The sequence below is a fragment of the Passer montanus genome, unplaced genomic scaffold (genome assembly GCF_014805655.1).
Source record: "Passer montanus isolate IOZ18808 unplaced genomic scaffold, ASM1480565v1 scaffold183, whole genome shotgun sequence".
Classification (NCBI taxonomy): Eukaryota; Metazoa; Chordata; class Aves; order Passeriformes; family Passeridae; genus Passer; species Passer montanus.
In genome coordinates, this window is record NW_024365715.1 from 126,032 (window position 1) to 144,699 (window position 18,668).

Consider the following 18,668-nt stretch of genomic DNA (forward strand, 5'->3'; position numbering starts at 1 on the left):
CGCGGGGAGAAGTGCCAAGATGGCGGCGCCCATCAGCCGCGACAGCCGCGGCTCCGAGCCCGGCGCGGCTCCCTACGGCAACTTCCCGAATTATTCCCGGTTCCACCCGCCCGAGGGGCGCATCAGCCTCCTGCCCCAAGGGCTCCTGAGCAGCCTCTTCCCCGCGGCCACCCGCCCGCTCCTCGGGCTCGATGTGGGCTGCAACTCCGGGGTGAGGGGGCCACACGCAGGCGGGTTTGGGGCACCTTGTGGGGGGGCGACTGGGGAGGCACCAGTTTGGGGTTTTGGGGACACTGGGACAGACTGGGAAGTCCTGGCGTGGGGTCCTGGGGAGCGCTGGGGCAGACTGGTGTGGGGTACTGGGGATACTGGGGGAAACTGGCAGTGCCCTGGTACTGGGGGCACTGGAACACACTGGGGGCAGTTGGCACTGGGACAGACTGGGGGGCACTGGGGACAATCCAGCCCATGGAAAAGGCTCGGGATGAGGCACTGGTCTGGGGCGGTGCAGACTGGGAACGCTGGTGGGGAGTGAAGGAGGGCAGTGGGACAAACTGGGAATGCAGGGAAAGGGGTCTGGCGGAGATGCAGCAGCCGAGGGAGGCGGATGGGAATGGTGTGGGGGCACTGGGAGCACTGGGAGAGGTGGGGAGCACTGGGGCAGGCAGTGCCCAGTGTGGGAGGGAGGACTGGGAGCAGTGGGACAGTGGGACGTCACCTCCATGGGGCAGACTGGGGAGAAACATTGTCCTGGGTCTGTTATTTCCCCCTGGGAATGGGGACTCCTCCCCTGCCCTGGACAGCCCTTTCCATGAGGAATTTTCCCTAAAATTGAACCTAAAGCCCCCCTGGGATCTGCTTCCTCTCATTCTGCTCCTGGGAGCAGATCCTGACCCCTCCTGCTCCACCTCCTGTCGTGAGGAGGTCCCACGTGAGACCCCCCAGCTCCCTCAGGGATTTCCAGCTCTGACTGGTGCTCCAGCCCTTTCCCAGCCCCAGACACATTCCAGTCCCTCAGAGGCCTGCCCTGGATCCAGGTGTGGCCTCACCTGACCCAGCAAAGGTGAATTATTGATCCCCCCTGAACCCCCCCTGCCGGGACAGTGCTGCTGCTCCTGGGTTTGGAATTCCCCTGAGGCACTACCAAAGGGACAATTCCAGGTGAGCTGGTGGAGCAGGCCAGTGAGAGGCACCTGTCACCACCAGAGGACATTCCCAGCCTGTCCTGTGGCTCCAGGAGCTCCATGGGATCTCTTTAATTAAGGATTAATTCACTTTCCACCAGTGTGCACTGTGGAAGGAGATTCCAGGCTGGGGACCTGGACATTGCAGGGGCTTGGATCGCCTGTTATAAGTTATACAGACTCCATGCACTCACAGAGGGTTGATCCATTTCTTTCTTAATAAACCCATTGCTTTTCTATTCCCTGGTTTGCTGTAGGGGGGCCTCATTGGTCCTCTAATTAAAACACCATCACCATTGGCTAATTAACAAACCACCCTTTGATAGACACATCTCCATAACACATTCCACGTGTTCACAACACCAGGTGCAGCAAGTGAAGACAGGAATTGTTTCTCATTCTTTTCTCTGATCTTCTCACAGCCTTTCCCAGAAAAAAGGAAAGTTGTACCTCTCTCTGTGGCCAGAGAGCTGCTGCCCCATGGGGGATCTACTCCAGGTGCTCAGGGCTCCCAGGACAGATCCTTTGCTGATCTTGGTCAGATTTTCCTTTGCACAGGCACGAGAGGAAGCTCTGGGAGCTCTCCCTGATCCCGTTTTCCTCCTGCAGGAGCTCAGCGTGGCTCTGTACCAGCACCTGCTGGGGCTCCAGGGCAGCACTTCCAGCCCGGAGCCGCCAGGGGCCGGGAAGGAGCTGAAGCTGCTGTGCTGTGACATCGATCCCGAGCTGATCCGGAGGGCCCAGCAGAGCAGCCCCTTCCCTGCCTCCATCTCCTTCGCCAGCCTGGACATCATGGACCCGGGGGCCAGGGAGCCCTTCCTGAGCTCCTACCTGGAGCGCTTCGGCCGCTCCTCCTTCGACATCGGCTTCTGCATGTCCGTGACCATGTGGATCCACCTGAACCACGGCGACAGGGGCCTGCTGGAGTTCCTGGCCCTGCTGGCCTCGCTGTGCACCTTCCTGCTGGTGGAGCCCCAGCCCTGGAGGTGCTACCGGGCGGCCGCGCGCCGGCTCCGCAGGCTGGGCCGGGATGACTTCGAGCACTTCCGCTCGCTGCGGATCAACGGGGACATGGCCCAGAGCATCACCCGCATCCTGACCCAGGAGTGTGCCATGGAGCTGGTCTGCTCCTTCGGGAGCACCTCCTGGGACAGGAGCCTGCTGCTCTTCAAATCCAGCGCTGCCCGTGCCGAGGGCTCCGGCTGAGGGCTCGCGCTGCCCTGGGTTCACGAGGCAAGGAGGCAGAGCTGGAATTGCTGAATCCCTGCTAGGACCAGACTTTGGCTTCCCGTGGGAATCCAGGGCAAGGAATGTCTGTGACTGATTTTTTTTAACCAGTTTTGTGGGGTGGGAGGTTGTTCAAGGAAGTGCTCCCGGAATCCAAGCTCCTACATGTGCTTTCCATGTGTATCAAGAATATTCCCTGGAATACCAGTCCCTCAGAGGCCTGCCTTGGATCCAGGTGTGGCCTCACCTGGCCCAGCAAAGGTGAATTATTGATCCCACCTGAAACCCACCCTGGCTGGGACAGTGCTGCTGTTCTGGAATACCAGAGAACATGTAGAATGTCCTGATTGGAACAGCCTCACAAGGATCCTCCAGTCCTGCACAAGATATCCAAAACTCCCCCAGGACTGGGGTGAGGCACCTGCAGGACAATCCCCTCCCTGGACCCAGCACCCTCCTGGGACAGGGGTTCATCCCTAATGGTGAGTGCTTTTGGGAGAATTGAAAGGGCCTCACAAGGATCCTCCAGTCCAGCCCCTGGCCCTGCACAGACATCCCAAAAAAAATCCCATTAACCCCAAAATCCTGATGCCCAAGTTGTCCAGACATTCCCAGACCTCCAGAATCATGGAATATCCCAGAGCTGAAAGGGACCTGTGAGGATCTGAGAGTCATGGAACATCTAGTGTTGGAAGGGACCTGCCTGGATCATCGACTCCAACTCCTGGTCCCTCACAGGACATCCCAAAAGCCCACCCAGTGCCTGGGAATTTTGCCCAAGCACTCCCTGACCTCCAGAATTATGGAATAATCAGAGTTGAAAGGGACCCACAAGGACCACAGAGTCATGCAGTACCCTGAGTTGGAAGGGACCAACTCCAACTCCTGGCCCAGGACAACCCAAAAATCCCACTGATGCCAAAATCCCAGCACCCTGAGCTCTGGCTTCTTGGGGCTGTCACCTCAAACCCTGACACCTGGGGAGTTGTTGCAGTGCCCAGCACCCTCTGGATGAGGAGCCCTTTCCCCAAATGCACCCCAAACTCCCCCAGGGCAGGGGTGAGGCACCTGCAGGACAATCCCCTGCCAGGACCCAGCAGCCCAGGCTGAACTCTCCCAGGACAGGTTCATCCCTAACGGTGAGTGCTTTTGGGAATGATATCTTTGGAATAAAAATCACTGAATTTTATCCCAAATTCCGTGTTGGGGTTTTGAATCCCGTTTTTATTCCCATCCCTTTCAGCGCCTGAGGGGTGCCAGGGAGCTGAGCTGGTAATTCTGTTGTGCTTCCACTTTTCCTTGCTGCAGTGGGAGCGAGGGAAGCCCGGGGGTGTCCCCAGCCTTGTCCCAGGTGAGCTCCATCCCAGAGGGACAGGAGGTGTCACCTCCAGGAGGTGGTGCTCGTGTGTCACTGCTGCTGCCCAGGGAGCAGCGACAGGAAAACCTGGGTGGGTTTGTCCTTGTCCTTACTGGGAATTCCTTGTTTCAGTGTAGGGGGGAAAGGAAATGTGTGGGTCTGTCAGGGGAAGGGAAGGGAAGGGAAGGGAAGGGAAGGGAAGGGAAGGGAAGGGAAGGGAAAAGGAAAGCTTGGAGCCCCTTCTGGTGTCTCAAGGGGCTCCAGGAGAGCTGGAGAGGGGCTTGGGAGAAGGGATGGAGGGACAGGACACAGGGAATGGCTCCCAGTGCCAGAGGGCAGGGATGAATGGGATATTGGGAAGGAATTCCTGGCTATGAGAGTAGGGAGGCCCTAGAATGAATTTCCCAGAGCAGCTGTGGCTGCCCCTGGATCCCTGGCAGTGCCCAAGGCCAGGTTGGAGCAGCCTGGGACAGTGGAAGGTGTCCCTGATGATGGGATGGATTTTAAGGTCCCTTCCCACCCAAACCATTCCATGACCCTGGGTGTTTCAGGATGCTGAGCAGGGTTGCAGGAAAACATTGAGGCACTTCCCATAAATGCAACTTCCCCAGGGATCCTGCAGTTCCCTTTGGGAACTGAGCAGCTCCCTGACATTCCAGGAGCTCTGGGGAAGCTCTGCTGACTCCAGGGCTGTCACTCATGGCGTGGTTTCCTCCCTTTGCTCCTGCTGCTCTTACCCAGCCGTGCTGCTGGGGGCACTGGAGGACCATGCATCCCACACCCTCCCCCCATGGAATGTTTCCCTTCCCTTGTGTCAATATTTGGTGCTGTTTTCTTTCACCTTTGAAATGTTTCTGAACTAAGCCCAGCCCCATCCCTGCTCGAAGTAAAAAGGGGAAAGAATTTCTGCCTTTCTTTTTCCTTTGGGGATTTTTGTGCTTCCCTGTGAAAAATTCTAGGAAGAGTTGCTAGGAAGGTGCCTCCCAAATTGTTGTCCCTGCACCTGGCTGGAAGGATCTTTTCCTTCAGACAGACCCTGGTTCATGTTCCTTATTTACTGGGAATCCCCCCAGGATGTGCCTGGGGAGTCCTCCTGGGCTGCTGTTTGAGGGACAAGTGTGGGTTGGAGTTGATAGCTCTTATTTTATTTTTTTGGAGTTGATAGTTCCTATTTTCCCAGCTTTTCTATGCTGTCCATGCCTGGTGTGTCTGTAACTGCAATGGCTCCTTATCTCTCATTGCTGGACTTTGGAATTGCTGATATGGCTCAGGAGTGGCCCAGCTCCAGAATTCCCTCTGCTCGGCTTTGGCACAGCCAAATCCTTTCGGTTTAGCCACAAATACAGCTCAGAATGGTCAAAACAAGTCCCTGTGCTCAGCCTGGAGAAAAGGAGGCTTAGGGGGGACCCTCTCCCTCTCCAGTGGAGCCAGGGGGGGATTTGGGATCTGCTACCAGGGAACAAGGGAAAAACAGCCTCAAGTTGCACCAGGGGAAGTTTGGGATGGATATTGAGAAAATTCCCTCATGGAAAGGGTTGTAAAGCACTGGAAGGGGCTGCCCAGGGCAGTGGGGAGTGCCCAAGATGGTGTGGATGTGGCACTTGGGGACATGGTCAGGGATGACCACAGTGGTGCTCTGTTGATGGTTGGACTCAATCATCTCTGAGGGCTTTTCCAACCTGGACAATTCCATGGTTCTGTGATCCTGGGATTCTGCAGAGCTCAGCATGGAGTCAGTCCTTCAGCAAAGAGGAGGAAAGATCACTTTCATTTTCCTTTCAGCTCCTGCTGTCCAGGAAGGTGTTGGGACTGGAGAGGTGGGAACAGCTCTGGGACCCAGCCGTGGCAGAGCCTGGAGGTGATCCCATGGATCCCAGCTGCAGTAAGGATCTGGAGAATTCTGGTTTGAACATTCTGCATTTCCCATATCACTAAAATGTGTTCCCAGTTTTCCTGAGGGTGGGACAGAGGGAAATTCCGGCTGGGTGGGGGTTAAACCCACACCTGCTCCTTGGACAGCAGCAAAGCTCTGTGGTGGTTCCTCATGGAGAAGGAATGGTCATGGAGCTCCTGGACTCGGGGAAGGGTTTGGCTGGGAAGGGACTCCTGATATTCCATCCCACCCCTGCCATGGCTGGGACACCTCCCACTGTCCCAGGCTGCTCCAGGCCCCACCCAGCCTGGCCCTGGACACTTCCAGGGATCCAGGGGCAGCCCCAGCTGCTCTGGACAGCCTGACTCGGTTTCCTTGAGGGACCCCTGGGCTTGGTCAGCCTGGTAGGATCCAGGACATCTGGAGCAGGGCAGGAGAGGGATGTCCCTGATGCCAGGATGGGCCTGCCAGTGCTGGCTGCTGCTGCTGAGGGAGCAGGAGCTTCCCTGGGAGTGCAGAGCTCCCCTGGAGCATCTGGCTGTGCTTGGGGATTGTTCCTGAGCTTTGGGATTGTTCCTGAGCCTTGAGATTGTTCCCAAGATTTGAGATTGTTCCTGAGCTCCAAGCTTTGGGATTGTTCCTGATCTCTGGGATTGTTCCTGAGCTCTGAGCTTTGGGATTGTTCCTGATCTCTGGGATTGTTCCTGAGCTCTGAGCTTTGGCATTGTTCCCAAGCTTTGGGATTGTTCCTGAGCTCTGAGCTTTGGGATTGTTCCTGAGCTCCAGGATTGTTCTTGGCCTCCAGCCTAGTTTGCCTCTGTTTTTCCTTCCCCAGAGTGGCTTTGATTCCCTGATGGGGAATCTTGGCTGTGTGATTGCACAGCACTTTAGGGATGGAGAACCTGAGGAGCTGAGCTGGAGCCTGGGCTCAGAGCTGTGCCCTGTTCCCAGTAATCCCTGCAGGGATTAATTAGTCCCCTGCCAAGTGCTGGGACTCATTAAGCCTCCCTCCTGCTGTGGGGAGGTCACTCTCCCCTTCCTTGCATGGAACAATCAAGGCAGGGGAGCTGAAGCATCAAAATTCAGATGTTGGAGCTTCCACTTTCCAGATGGTTCTGCAGGTGCTTCCAGCGCTTGGAGGAAGTGGAATTGGGTTGGAGTCGATGAGATCCTTTTTTATTTTTGTTTTGGATTTCTCTTTACTGTCACTCCTGTGACACTCAGTGTCTCTTCCTCTAAGGGACACTTTGCTGTCTCCCAGATTCCTGTGCTGAGTGAGCACAAAGGACACATTCCCAGGGGGAAATGGAGAGTGGAACTCTGGGCAGCCAGAGGAAACAACCTGAGAGCACCAGATGTCCTGGAGCTGCTCCCTTCCACATCCAGAACTTCCTGACACAGCTGGAGAGGGAGTCCCCACCCCTGGGGGGATCTCACAGCTGTGTGGATGTGGCACTTGGGGACATGGCCAGGGGTGGCCTTGGCCATGCTGGGGCATGGGTGGACGCCATGGTCTCAGGGGGCTTTTCCAGCCCAAGCCATTCCATGATTCTGTGGTCATTGTGCCGTTTCCATGGCTGCTTTTCCTGAGCTTTTGGAGCAGAAGGAATTCTTCAGAGTCCTCAGCCCAGCTGTGATTCCTTCCCATTCCCCCACCCTGGCCCTGGAAGGGATGAGTCCCCCCAGCAGCCCCTTTCCCAGAGCTCATCCAGGTTTTCATTCTCTACTTCCCCATTTTACCACATCTAGAAGTTTCTGCGAGTTCCCCTTCCTAGAATTGGGTTGGACTTTAGCAAATGGAATTGCATTTCCTCAAACCAGGGCTGGATCACATCCATAAAAGGCTTTCTCAGAGTTTGTTCAGCTGTGTTTGGCTTTGATGCTGAGGGATGCACAGCTCCCACCCCTGGGAATACCTGGCTGGGAAAATGGAGGATAATTCTGTCAATGTCAAATCATGGCTGATTTAACCTGTCCTCCCACCTATCCTGGGAACTGTTCAAGGCCAAGCTGGACAGGGCTTGGAGCACCTTGGGATAGTGAAAGGTGTCCCTGAAGACATTAAAGCCCACCCTGGGACTGGGTGGGCTTTAATGTCCCTTTCCACCCAGACCATTCCATGATTTCTATCTGGGGACATGGCAAAAAATGGATAAATTCAGTTTCCAGTTTAATCCAAGCAGCCCAGGAGTGGAGGGACCCACCTCAGGAGCTGGGAGTTGGCAGCAGCTTCCTGGGCCCAGGAACTTGTTCCTGCAGGTCCCAGGGCAGAGGTTTGGACTTCCTTGGCTCAGCTCAGGGCAGGTTCCTTCTTGTTCCTCCTGTCACTTTGGAATTACAGGAGAAAAGGGAGAGGTGGCAACCCGTGGACATCTGGGAATCTGATTTTGGAGAGCTGGGAAAAGAGCAGTCCCAACCCAAACACACTCTGGGAGTTTGGCTTTTCCCTCCCAGTGTCACCAGTTTGGGGGCAAAGGTTGGAGTGGGGAGGTGAACTTGGGGGGTGGAGCAGAGCCCTGGTGGGATCTTGGTGGGAAAACCAACCACAAATCCAAGGCTGAGGCTGGGTCACTCTGGACATTTGTCCAGAGCAGCCGTGGCTGCCCCATCCCTGGAAGTGCCCAAGGCCAGCTTGGATGGGGCTGGAAGCAGCCTGGGACAGTGGGAGGTGTCCCTGCCCATGGCAGGGGGTGGGATGGGGTGGATTTTAAGGTCCCTTCACCCAAACCATCCCAGGATTCCCTGACATGCTGCAGGCAGGTCCTTGGGTTACAAACAGGGAGAGCTTGGCTGTTCCCTTCCTCGGGCTGTCAGTGCTGGAAATGGAAGTGCCTTGGCCATGAATCCTTGGGTTTAAATTCCAGGTGGGAAGGGTTCCTTGGAGTCCCCAAGGCTTTATCCTCGCTGGTCCTGGTGGAGAAGCTGGCCCTTCGTGGAAGCTTCTCATTGAGCTCCTTCATCCCTCTCTGGGATTTTGTTTCAACACCTCAGGTTTCCCATTTTATTCACTTATGGAACAAACTGAGGCAGGCTTGTTTTTCCCCTTGGCACAGAAGTCCCTTGGATCATTATGGACATAATCTTTGACACCATTTCTTAGCTCAGGTTCAGGTTCTTTGGAGTGAGTTAATTTGGAGGATCCTTGTTCTCCTGGAGCTGGGCCCACTGGAAGGGGCTGGAGTAATGATGCAGGGTGGGGATCTGCTTCCAGGGAATCTAAAATGCTCTCAGACCTTATCTCTTCTGACCTGACAATCCCAGTTCAATCAGGATCATAAAACGCTTGTTATCAGCCCCCTGGAATTTCATTCTGATGTTTAACAAAGCTGCTCCTCCCCGGAGCCACGGAGCCAGTTCTGTTGGGAGTGAGAAAGTTCTGAGGCCAGAGCTGCCTCAACTCCTGTGGGGACCCTGCTGTGGAGCAGGGAGGCTTAGGAGGGATCTGATCCACGTCTCCATGGCAGGACACACGCTGGATAATTGATCAAAGCCCCATCATGTGGTGGGTCAGGGATCAGACCCGGCCCCGTGAGGTGGCACCCCTGTGGGATGGGATGCCCCAGGATCCCAGAATAACCCATTCTGCTGGACTCTTGGGTTGTAGCTCCTGGGAAGGACAGGGGAGCTGATGCTGAGGGGCTCCCTCTGTGTCACTTGGTGTCCCTGCTCTGCCCCGGGGCCAGTCCCAGCCTCTGGAAGCTGCTGAGGTGCAGCTTTGTTCCCGCAGGAATCTGGGAGCAGTCGTGCTGGAACAGGCCCTGCTGCCAGGCTGACACATCAAAGCAGCTCCTGGGATCCTCCATGGATCAAACAGAGGCAGCAGGGAGGGAACAGGGAGGCTCCCAAACCTGCCAGCCCTGCGATGGCTCAGCTCTGTCTCCACATCTCCATTAACTCTGGGAACATCCCTGCTGGACACCCCTGCTCCAGGCACTCCCAGCTTGGGTTCAGGGGCTGCAGCCCCTCTGGAGCCAGGCTGGGAGAGCTGGGGGTGCCCACCTCACTCCAGGGAGAGCTCAGAGCCCCTGCAGGGCCTGAAGGGACTCCAGGAGAGCTGGAGAGGGACTTTGGACAATGGCCTGGAGTGCCAGGATGAGGGGGAATTCCTGGCTGCGAGGGTGGAGAGGCCCTGGGATGGATTTCCCAGAGCAGCTGTGGCTGTCCCTGGTTCCCTGGCAGTGCCCAGGCCAGGCTGGACAGGGCTTGGAGCAGCCTGGGACAGTGGGATGTGTCCCTGCCCATGGTAGAGGTGGCACTTGATGGGCTTTAATATTTTTTTTAATGTCCCTTCCCACCCAAACCATTCCATTGATCTGTGTGACATGGTGCTGGGAAAAGCTCAGTGAAGGGACTGCTGTGAGGAAAGAGATCCTTGCTGGCATTTTGGGCAGAATTCCCGTTCCCTGTGTGAGGAAAACAGGCAGCAGGGTGAAGGTTTTATGGGAAAAACTCCTGTAATCCAGCCAGTCTTGGTGTCCCCTCAGAGCAGGTGACACAGCCTGAGCCAGGAATCATGGAATTGTTCAGGCTGGAAAAGCCCTCAGAGGTCACCAAGTCCAGCCTCGTGCCAGCAAGGTCACCCCTGACTGTGCCACTTCCACACATTTCTTGGACACTTTCTGGGATGGGGGCTCTGCCCTGGCCCTGGGGCAGCCTTTTAGGGCAGGACAACCCTCCTATGAAGGATTCTCCCCAAATCTCTAATAAATGTGTGCAAATATGGAATATCTCCTCCAAAGGCCCCAGGGAGCTGCTCTGGCTCCGTGTCCACCTGGAGAAGATCCATCCCCTCGGGCAGGAACATCCTCTGTAGGTGTCTCCAGGGGTGGGCACTGCATGGACACAAGGGAATTTGGAAGTTGTGAAGGCTCCTCTGGAATGTGTGGTGGCTTCTCTCCAGGGCTCATGGATCTCCTGGGAATGATTTGAGGGAGTGACTGCTGTGTTGTCTGGCTGGACATTCCCAGTCTGACCAGTGCCAGCTCCTGGGGGATAACTGGGGCAGATCCCAAAGGATTTCCTGTCCCCCAGCCCCTGAAGCAGGACCTGCAGCACGTTCCTCAGGTGGGGCTTTACCTCCACACCTGCCCCATTGCTGGCACAGGTGGGGCTCAGTCCTGTCCTCAGAATTCCCACAGGATGAACCCCTGAGAGCTGCCTTTGGTGTGCCCTGATCCCATTGTGGATCCCAACTGTTGACAGCCTTGTCCTTGGATCCAGGCAACCGCGGGACCTGGGAAGGGCCCATTTCCACTCAGCCTCATCCCACCTGGGGGACTTCTGGTTTGGCTTCTTCCAGGACAGCTTGTTCAGTGCTCAGGGCAGGTGGGAAAGGTGTCCAGCTTTCCATGGAAAAGCCAGGAGAGAGCAGAGGGGTTGCACCTGGGAGCACAGGAATGTGCAGGGAAGGTCTGAGTGGAAAAGGTTCTGTCTGGAGCCTCAGTGAGAGGGAACAGGGATCCCATGGGATTTGTGAGCCTGGGAGCTGCTTGGGAGAGGAGGGAGGGAGGAAGGGAAGGTGACTGGATGAGAATTGGGAATCAAATTAGACATTCCTGGAGTATCTCCTGAGCTTTGAGTGTGGATGAAGTTTGGGAATCAGGTATTCCTGCAGTACCTCCTTGGGCCTTGTGTTCATGAGCTCCATTCTCCTGAAGATTGAGGCTGGACGTGGGAATCTCACCTGAGCTTGGCTAAGCCTGGATGAGGCTTGGGAATGGAACCAGGAATTCTTGGGCTTCCTGCTGGCCGTGCCCTCCTGAGGGTCGTGCTGGGATCTCACCTGGCCTGGACACCCCCAGTGCAGATCTGACCCGGGGGATCCTGTGCCCAAAGGAGCTGCAGGAGAAGGGAAGGCCAGACCTGGGCTGGCTCCAGCGTTCCCAGGAGACTCCAACATGTCCCAGACAGGGCCCTGTGCCTGGGGGGGAGGCAGAGCTGCTCCCTGTTCTCTCCTGCCGGCTGCTGTCACCAGCACATTCCCGGTGCCCCGTGCCAGCCCGGCAGGTCCCGGCGGGTCCCTCCGTGGGGATGTGGCTGCGTTTTTCCAGGCCCAGCTCCAGCTGCTTTGTGGGAAGTGCTGACTCGGGCGTTGTGCAGAGCTGACTCACACAGGACAGGCTCGGCCAGGAAAGGCTTTGTAAGGGGTTGTAGGATCTGGACTCCATGGTGGAGCTGGGCTGGTTCCCCTCCAGGCTCCAAAGGAAGAGTTGTAAGGATTTTTAAAGATTTAGGGAGCTGGAAAGTGAAGGAGTGTTTTAGTGAGAGTGGAAATGCCCATAAAGCCTCTGATCTGGTGGGGGGTGTGGACACAGGAGCAGAGGATGGGACAGGGCACCTGGAGGTTCCAGAGAACCCTGGAAGCTTCCAGGTCCCTCCCAATCCAACTCCTTCTGGGATTCCTTGATTCTCCCCCTGTTCCCTGGGAAGTACCCCGGGGATGGCCCCAGTTGGTTGATGCAGAACTTGGTTCCTTTGAACTCTGCTTTCGGGTGCAGGGTGGGCCTGAATCTGCTGATCCCTGAGGGAACACCTTGTGCAGGAGCATCCCAAGGGTCTGCAAGGCTTTGGGAAGCCCAGAGGAGCCATGGGATCCCTTGGAGGGAGGTCCTGGAGAGTGGCTCACCCCAGCCCCTCTCCGTGATGTCCCGTCACAGAAATCCAGGTTTGGGTGGTGACAGAGCAGGGAAAGGTCGTGCTTTCCCCATGACAGGAGGATGCTTTCCCTGGGGATCTGAGCCGTGGTTCCAGGATGGAAGGCCAGGTGGACTGTGGGGATTGGAGGTGGCTGGGTCAGAGGGTGGGAGACTGTGGAATCACAGAATCCCAAGGTTGGAAGAGACCCTCGGGATCATCCAGTCCAGCCCCAGCAGCCCCACCAAAGGGACCTTGGGGACAGGAGCTGGGCACCTCCACAGGCTCCAGGAGCCCCCCCTGCCCTGGCCTTGGCACATTTCCGTGCCGGGATGGCCGGGACGGCTCCGCTCCTGCCAATGTGCTGATGTGGGAGCTTTGCACCACCAAGATTTGCCTCCTGTGCAAAACCCAGGGAAAGTGGGTTGGAGCTGGAGCCGCGGCGTTCCCAGCCCAGGGCAGGGACGCGGGAGGATCAGAGGGATCGCAGCTCGGGAGGGTCCCGGGACGCGCCCACAGCGGCTCCCGAAGCTGCCCCGGGGCCGGGCGGAGCCTCCCGAGCGCCTTTCCCAGCCAGGTGCAGCAGCAGCTGAGGAAAAGCGAGGATCCTTCCTGAAAACAGGGATGTTCAGGGATGCTCCCACACGGGTGGGATGCAGAGGTGCTGCCCCGGGTGTGTTTTACAGATGCAGGTTTAGCCCCAGATGTTCCATTCCCGCACGCAGGGATCCGTGTGTGTGATCCTGGGCCTGATACCCCTGGATTCCCCCCTGCTCTGGGCAGTGTTTGCTCTCTGAGTCTGTTTTCTCTCAAATTCCAGTCTCTTGACACTCGGAGCTGAGCACGTCCAGCAGGGAGAGGTGAGAGGAGGGAGCTGGGTGGGATCTGGACGTGATCCAGGACTCCCTGTCAAAACAACCCCACCCCATTCCTGGCATGGTTGGGATGGTTGGTAAAAACCTCCCAGTTCAGAGTAAAACACACAGGAATTGGCACAAAGGGACTGTTAAAGGGGCCCAGCTCCCACAAAATCCACAGGGATTCATCCCATTTGTGCTGGAGCTGGAATTCTGGGTTTAAGCTGGCAGGGAAGGCAACTCTGTCAATGCCTCCTTCAGGTACACCTGGATTAGTCCCAGAATCCCAGGATGGTTTGGGTGGGAAGAGACCTTAAATTCCATCCCATTCCTGACACCTTCCACAGCCCAGCAGTTCCAAGCCCTGACCAGCCTGGCCTGGGGATGGGGCAGCAGGATTTTGGGGGACTGGGAAGCACCATGAGGATGTCTGAGCTGATCCTGCCTGGCCTGGGGATGGGGCAGCAGGATTTTGGGGGACTGGGAAGCACCATGAGGATGTCTGAGCTGATCCTGCCTTTTCCACGTGCAGCTGCAGCACTGGGATGGCCGAGCACAGGGAGCAGCTGGGGAGGGGTCTTTGCTTAAGTGGATAATTTGGGGCTCTTTCCTGGTTAGAACAGCTCAGCCTCTTTGGGAGGGGGAGGTGGAAATGCTGCCTCTTCCCAGGATGAAGTGAGGAATAGGGTGAGCAGCCCAAAGGCAATTCCCAGTTTTGGACTGGGATTTTATGCAGAGCAGGAGCTGGAGTGACTCGAGGCCTGTTTTACAAAGCCAAACACAAGGCCCTGAGTTGCTCCTTCCTGAACTCAAGGTGGGCTGAGCAGCTTCCAGCAAGGTGGGAATTCTGGTTTCTAGGGGAGTTGGGCAGTTCATGTTGGAATTCAGTCCCATCAACCCCTGGATCCCTGCCCTGGCCAGGTGGGATCACCTGCTGTGTCCAGGTGGGATCCCCTGCTGTGTCCAGGTAGGATCCCATGGGTGGGATCCTAGGTGGGATCACCTGCTGAGTCCAGGTGGGATCCCCTGCTGTGTCCAGGTGGGATCCCATGCTGGTCCAGGTGGGATCCCATGCCCTGGCCAGGTGGCATCCCATGCCCTGATCCAGGTGGGATCCCCTTGCTGTGTCCAGGTAGGATCCCATGCCCTGATCCAGTGGGATCCCCTTGCTGTGTCCAGGTGGGATCCCTGTCCTGGTCCAGGTGGGATCCCCTTGCTGTGTCCAGGTAGGATCCCATGCCCTGATCCAGTGGGATCCCCTTGCTGTGTCCAGGTGGGATCCCTGTCCTGGTCCAGGTGGGATCCCCTGCTGTGTCCAGGTGGGATCCCTGCCCTGATCCAGGTGGGATCCCCTCGCTCCTGCCCAGCTCTCCCTGCCTTGTGTAAGTGCAGAGCTGCTGCCAGCGCCGGGCGTGGGCCGATCCCAAATCGCAGCTCAGGTCAGAGCGTGTCCCGTGGGTGTGGGCCATGGCAGGAGCTGCTGTTGGGAACTGCCAGGAGCAGGGATGGAGGGGATCCAGCCCTTCACCCAGGGGCTCCACGGGTGCTCTCCAGAAGGCTGGGGGAGCTCAGGGCTGATCCCATGGGGGCTCTGAAGAGAGGAAACGTCTCATGCTCCTGAATTTCAGATTCCCCGTGGCAAATGCAAGGCTAGATGAACTCTGGCATTTTCTGAGTGTCTTGTGAGCCAGATATCTGGATTTATTCCCCTTGGTTCAGTCAGGGTTTGGGGTCCCAGTTTTGGAGGGTTTTCCGTAGTTGGTTTGAACCAGGAGAGCAGCTGGGGTTCCATGAGGTTCTCACTTCAGGAACTGGGACTTGAACTGGGAATGCTGGGGGTGAACTGGTGCTCCATCATTCTGGTGGATTAGCCAGGGAATGCTGAAAGAATGCTGGATTTACCCATTGTGGAGGGCAGGGGGGTGTAAATCCAGAGTGGATCCACAGCTGAGGCACTGAGCTGGGGCTGTTTTACTCCTGTCCTTGCAATTCCAAACCCCCAAAGGCTCCAAGTCTTATTTCAGTGGTGGGGTCCTCACCCTACTTCCCTTCTCCAGCCCAAAGTGACAGATCCCTTTGGCTCCATGATGAGGCTCTGGAAGCATTGGAAATAAAGCTCCAGGTGTTTTATATTCCCTTTTGTCAAGGGTGAATTGCCTCTCTGTGGGCAGGGGGCTGTTCTTGGTGCTGCACTGAGACAAAGGAGATTTTGGGACCCTTGGAGCTGGTTCTGAGCCAGATAAAGGTGGGTGTTGGGAAGTGCTTGGAGCAGCTTTGCTGCAGCTGGAAACATCCCGTGGACTCTGATGGTCCAAGTCTCCCTGGGCACGGGGGCAGAGGGGCTGCCTGGCCCCAGGATCCCTCCCAGGGCTGCCCGACCCTCGTCCCACCGTTCCCAGCCCTGTTTGCTTCCTGCGTCAGGGCCTGAGTCACGCTGGGATTCCTCAGCTCTGAAGTGGTTCCTCCTCTCCCTCTCCCTCCCCTGCCCAGGTGCTGAGGGCTTTTTTCCGAAGCCCTGAATGTCTGGGTGTGCCCGGAGCCTCGCAAGCGCGGCAGGTCCCGGCAGGAGCGGCTCAGCTCCGCTCCCACTGTGCATTCCTGGCCTGGCTCCAGGGGCTGGGCCAGGAGCAGCCCCGGGAGCTCCTGTCCCTGCTGAGCTGGGGCTTTTCTGCTCCCGCTGGGTCCCTCCATGGACACGGGCACAGCGCTGCATCCCCCAGAGCCCCGTGGCTCCTCCAGACCCATCCATGGACACAGGACATGTCCCAGACCCCTCCATGCACACAGGGCACTGTCCCAGATCCCTGTGGATCCTCCAGATCCCTCCATGGACACAGGACACTGTCCCAAATCCCTCAGATCCCTGTGGCTCCTCCAAACCCATCCAAGGACACAGGGCACTGTCCCAGCACTATCCCAAAACTCTCCATGGACACAAGGCACTGTCCCAGATCCCCCTCAGCTCTCTGTGGATCCCAACTCCCTGAGGTTTGGAGAGTTCCTGGTGAATTTGTGCATCAGAGACCATGGGGCTGGGAGGGAGCAGGGCTGGGAGAAGGGAAGGCTCTGGAGACACCTTGGAGCCTTTTCCAGTGCCCAAAGGGGCTCCAGGAGAGCTGGAGAGGGACTGGGGACAAGAGCCTGGAGTGCCAGGACACAGGGAATGGCTTCCCACTGCCAGGGGGAGGGATAGATGGGATTTGGGAAGGAATTCATCCCTGGGATGGATTTCCCAGAGCTGCCCCTGGATCCCTGGCAGTGCCCAGGCCGGGCTGGACAGGGCTGGGAGCAGCCTGGGGCAGTGGGAGGTGTCCCTGTCCATGGCAGGGGTGGGATGTGATGAGCTTTGAGGTCCCTCACCCCAGAGCATTCCCTGACTCCAGGGTGTCCAGGCCCAAGTCATCCCCATGTCCCACGAGGAGCTCGTGCTGTGATCGGGGCTCCTTCCAGCTCCTCCAACCCCTTGGTGTCCAGCTGATCCTGGAGAGGAAGTTCTGGGATGGTGGTCAGTGCCTGAAGGGAGCGGGGAGGACAAGCTGAGCCCAGCTCCAAACCCCAGGAACCACCTCTGGTCGCTGCTGTCCACCATGGAATTGCTCAGGTTGGAAAAACCCTCAGAGAGCATCAGGTCCAACCATCACCCACACCACCCCAGCCCTGACCAGGTCCCCAGGTGCCACAGCCACACATTTCTGGACACTTCCAGGCATGGGGACTCTGCCCCTGCCCTGGGCAGCCCCTTCAGTGCTTTACAACCCTTTCAGTGAGGAATTTTTCCTAAATCCAACTAAAATCGTCCCTGATGTGCCTTGGGCTGTTTTCACTTGTTCCCTGGCAGCAGATGCTGACCCCCACCCTCCTGTCAGGGAGTTGTGAGAGGGAGAAGGTGCCCCCTGAGCCTCCTTTTCCCCAGCTGAGCCCCAGGGAGCAGCTTTGGATACGGGGGAAGGCAAAGCCCTGGAGCAGGAGCTCAGCCAGTGCCGAGGGGGAGCTGGAAATGGTTCCTGGAGGTGTCCCAGGCCAGGCGGGGGTCTGCTCAGGTGTAAATCCAGCAAAGCCCAAATTCCCTGTGTGCCCCAGGTGGGGCTGGTGCTTCCCTGGCTGGAATTGGGGCAGGAATTGGGGCAGGGCGAGGCCGTGGCAGCTGCGCCCAAGTCCCCGGCCCGGGGGTGGCACACGGGGCACTCCCAGCCCCGGGGCCGGGCTGGCACCGCTCCCGGGGGCTGAGGCACGGCCCGGCCCTGGCAGCACAACAAGGCAGCTCTGCCTTCCCCCAAATTCCGGGGCTGCCAGCGACAGGGACAGCGCCCGGCTGTGCCGGCACCCCAGGGTCCCTCCCGTGCCCCCCCGGCCCGGTGGCACCTTAGGGCTGGGATCCAGGTGAGGTCCCCGGATCCCAGAACAACTGGGGCTGGAAGGGACCTGTGGCCATCACCCGGGACAGTCCCCCTGCCCAGACAGGGCCACCAGACCCCGGAGCCCCGGGGCTGGCACATCCCGGGGCTGCTGCGACCCCCGGGAGCACCCCGGATCCTGCCGAGAGCAGGGACAGCGGGGCTGGGGACACCGGGGACGGGAATCCGGTCCCAAAGGGCACTGGGGGTGAATCCCGGTCCCAGGCGGGTTTAGGGGGACAAATCCCAATCCCAGGCAGGTTTAATGGGGTGAATCCCGATCCCAGATGGCTTTAGTGGGGTGAATCCCAATCCTAGCTGTGCACTGGGGGTGAATCCCGGTCCCAGGTGGGTTTAGGGGGATGAATCCCAATCCCAGGCAGGTTTACGGGGGTGAATCCCCATCCCAGGCAGGTTTAATGGGGTGAATCCCGATCCCAGATGGCTTTAGTGGGGTGAATCCCAATCCTAGCTGTGCACTGGGGGTGAATCCCGGTCCTAGCCAGATTTAGGGGATGAATCCCGGTCCCAGGTGGGTTTAGGGGGATGAATCCCAATCCCAGGCAGGTTTAGGGGGGTGAATCCCCATCCCAGGCAGGTTTAGGGGAATGAATCCCGATCCCAGATGGGTTTAGTGGGGTGAATCCCAATCCTAGCCGTGCACTAGGTGGGTTTAGGGGGGTGAATGATGATCCCAGATGGGTTTAGGGGGACAAATCCCAATCTCAGGCAGGTTTAGGGGGGTGAATCCCCATCCCAAGCAGGTTTAGGGGAATGAATCCCCATCCCAGCCGGGCTCAGGGGGTGAATCCAGCACCGGGACGGGGACACAGGGAGAGCTGTTCCACCTCCCGCGTGGAGAATGGCTGGCAGTGGGAGAGGGAAAGCTGCCACCCGGCCTTAAAACCGAGCCGGTGTGGCCACCTTGGGGCCTCTGGTGCCACTGTGTTCCCAGGGCGGAATTCCCACCGGCCACAGCTCCCGTTCCGTGCCGGCTGGGGAGGGGCTGCAGCCGCGGCCCCCCCGCCCGGGCAGGGCGAGCTCGGCTCCCCGGGGCGGGGCCGGGCTCAGGTGTTCCCAATTCCTGCCCGGATTGGCCCGGGAGAGCCCAACCTGGCCTTATACGGGCACAGAGCAGCGCCA

General features: G+C 58.0%; 1 protein-coding gene across 3 annotated transcripts in view; it reads left to right on the plus strand.

Moving 5' to 3' along the window:
• The window catches only part of BCDIN3D (BCDIN3 domain containing RNA methyltransferase), a 25,140-nt gene continuing 6,472 nt past the window's right edge, over positions 1 to 18,668 (plus strand). The window contains exons 1-3 of one of the 3 annotated variants that reach the window (XR_005627140.1): positions 1 to 211; positions 1,794 to 3,550; positions 5,551 to 5,650. Coding sequence is in view for 1 of the 3 variants with exons in the window: in XM_039705716.1 (XP_039561650.1) it covers positions 20 to 211; positions 1,794 to 2,390 (789 nt within the window). In the remaining 2 variants the exon portion in view is untranslated. Of the gene's footprint in view, positions 212 to 1,793; positions 3,608 to 3,654; positions 3,776 to 5,550; positions 5,651 to 18,668 lie in introns of those variants that run through there. The other 2 variants (XR_005627141.1, XM_039705716.1) reach the window with 2 other exon arrangements.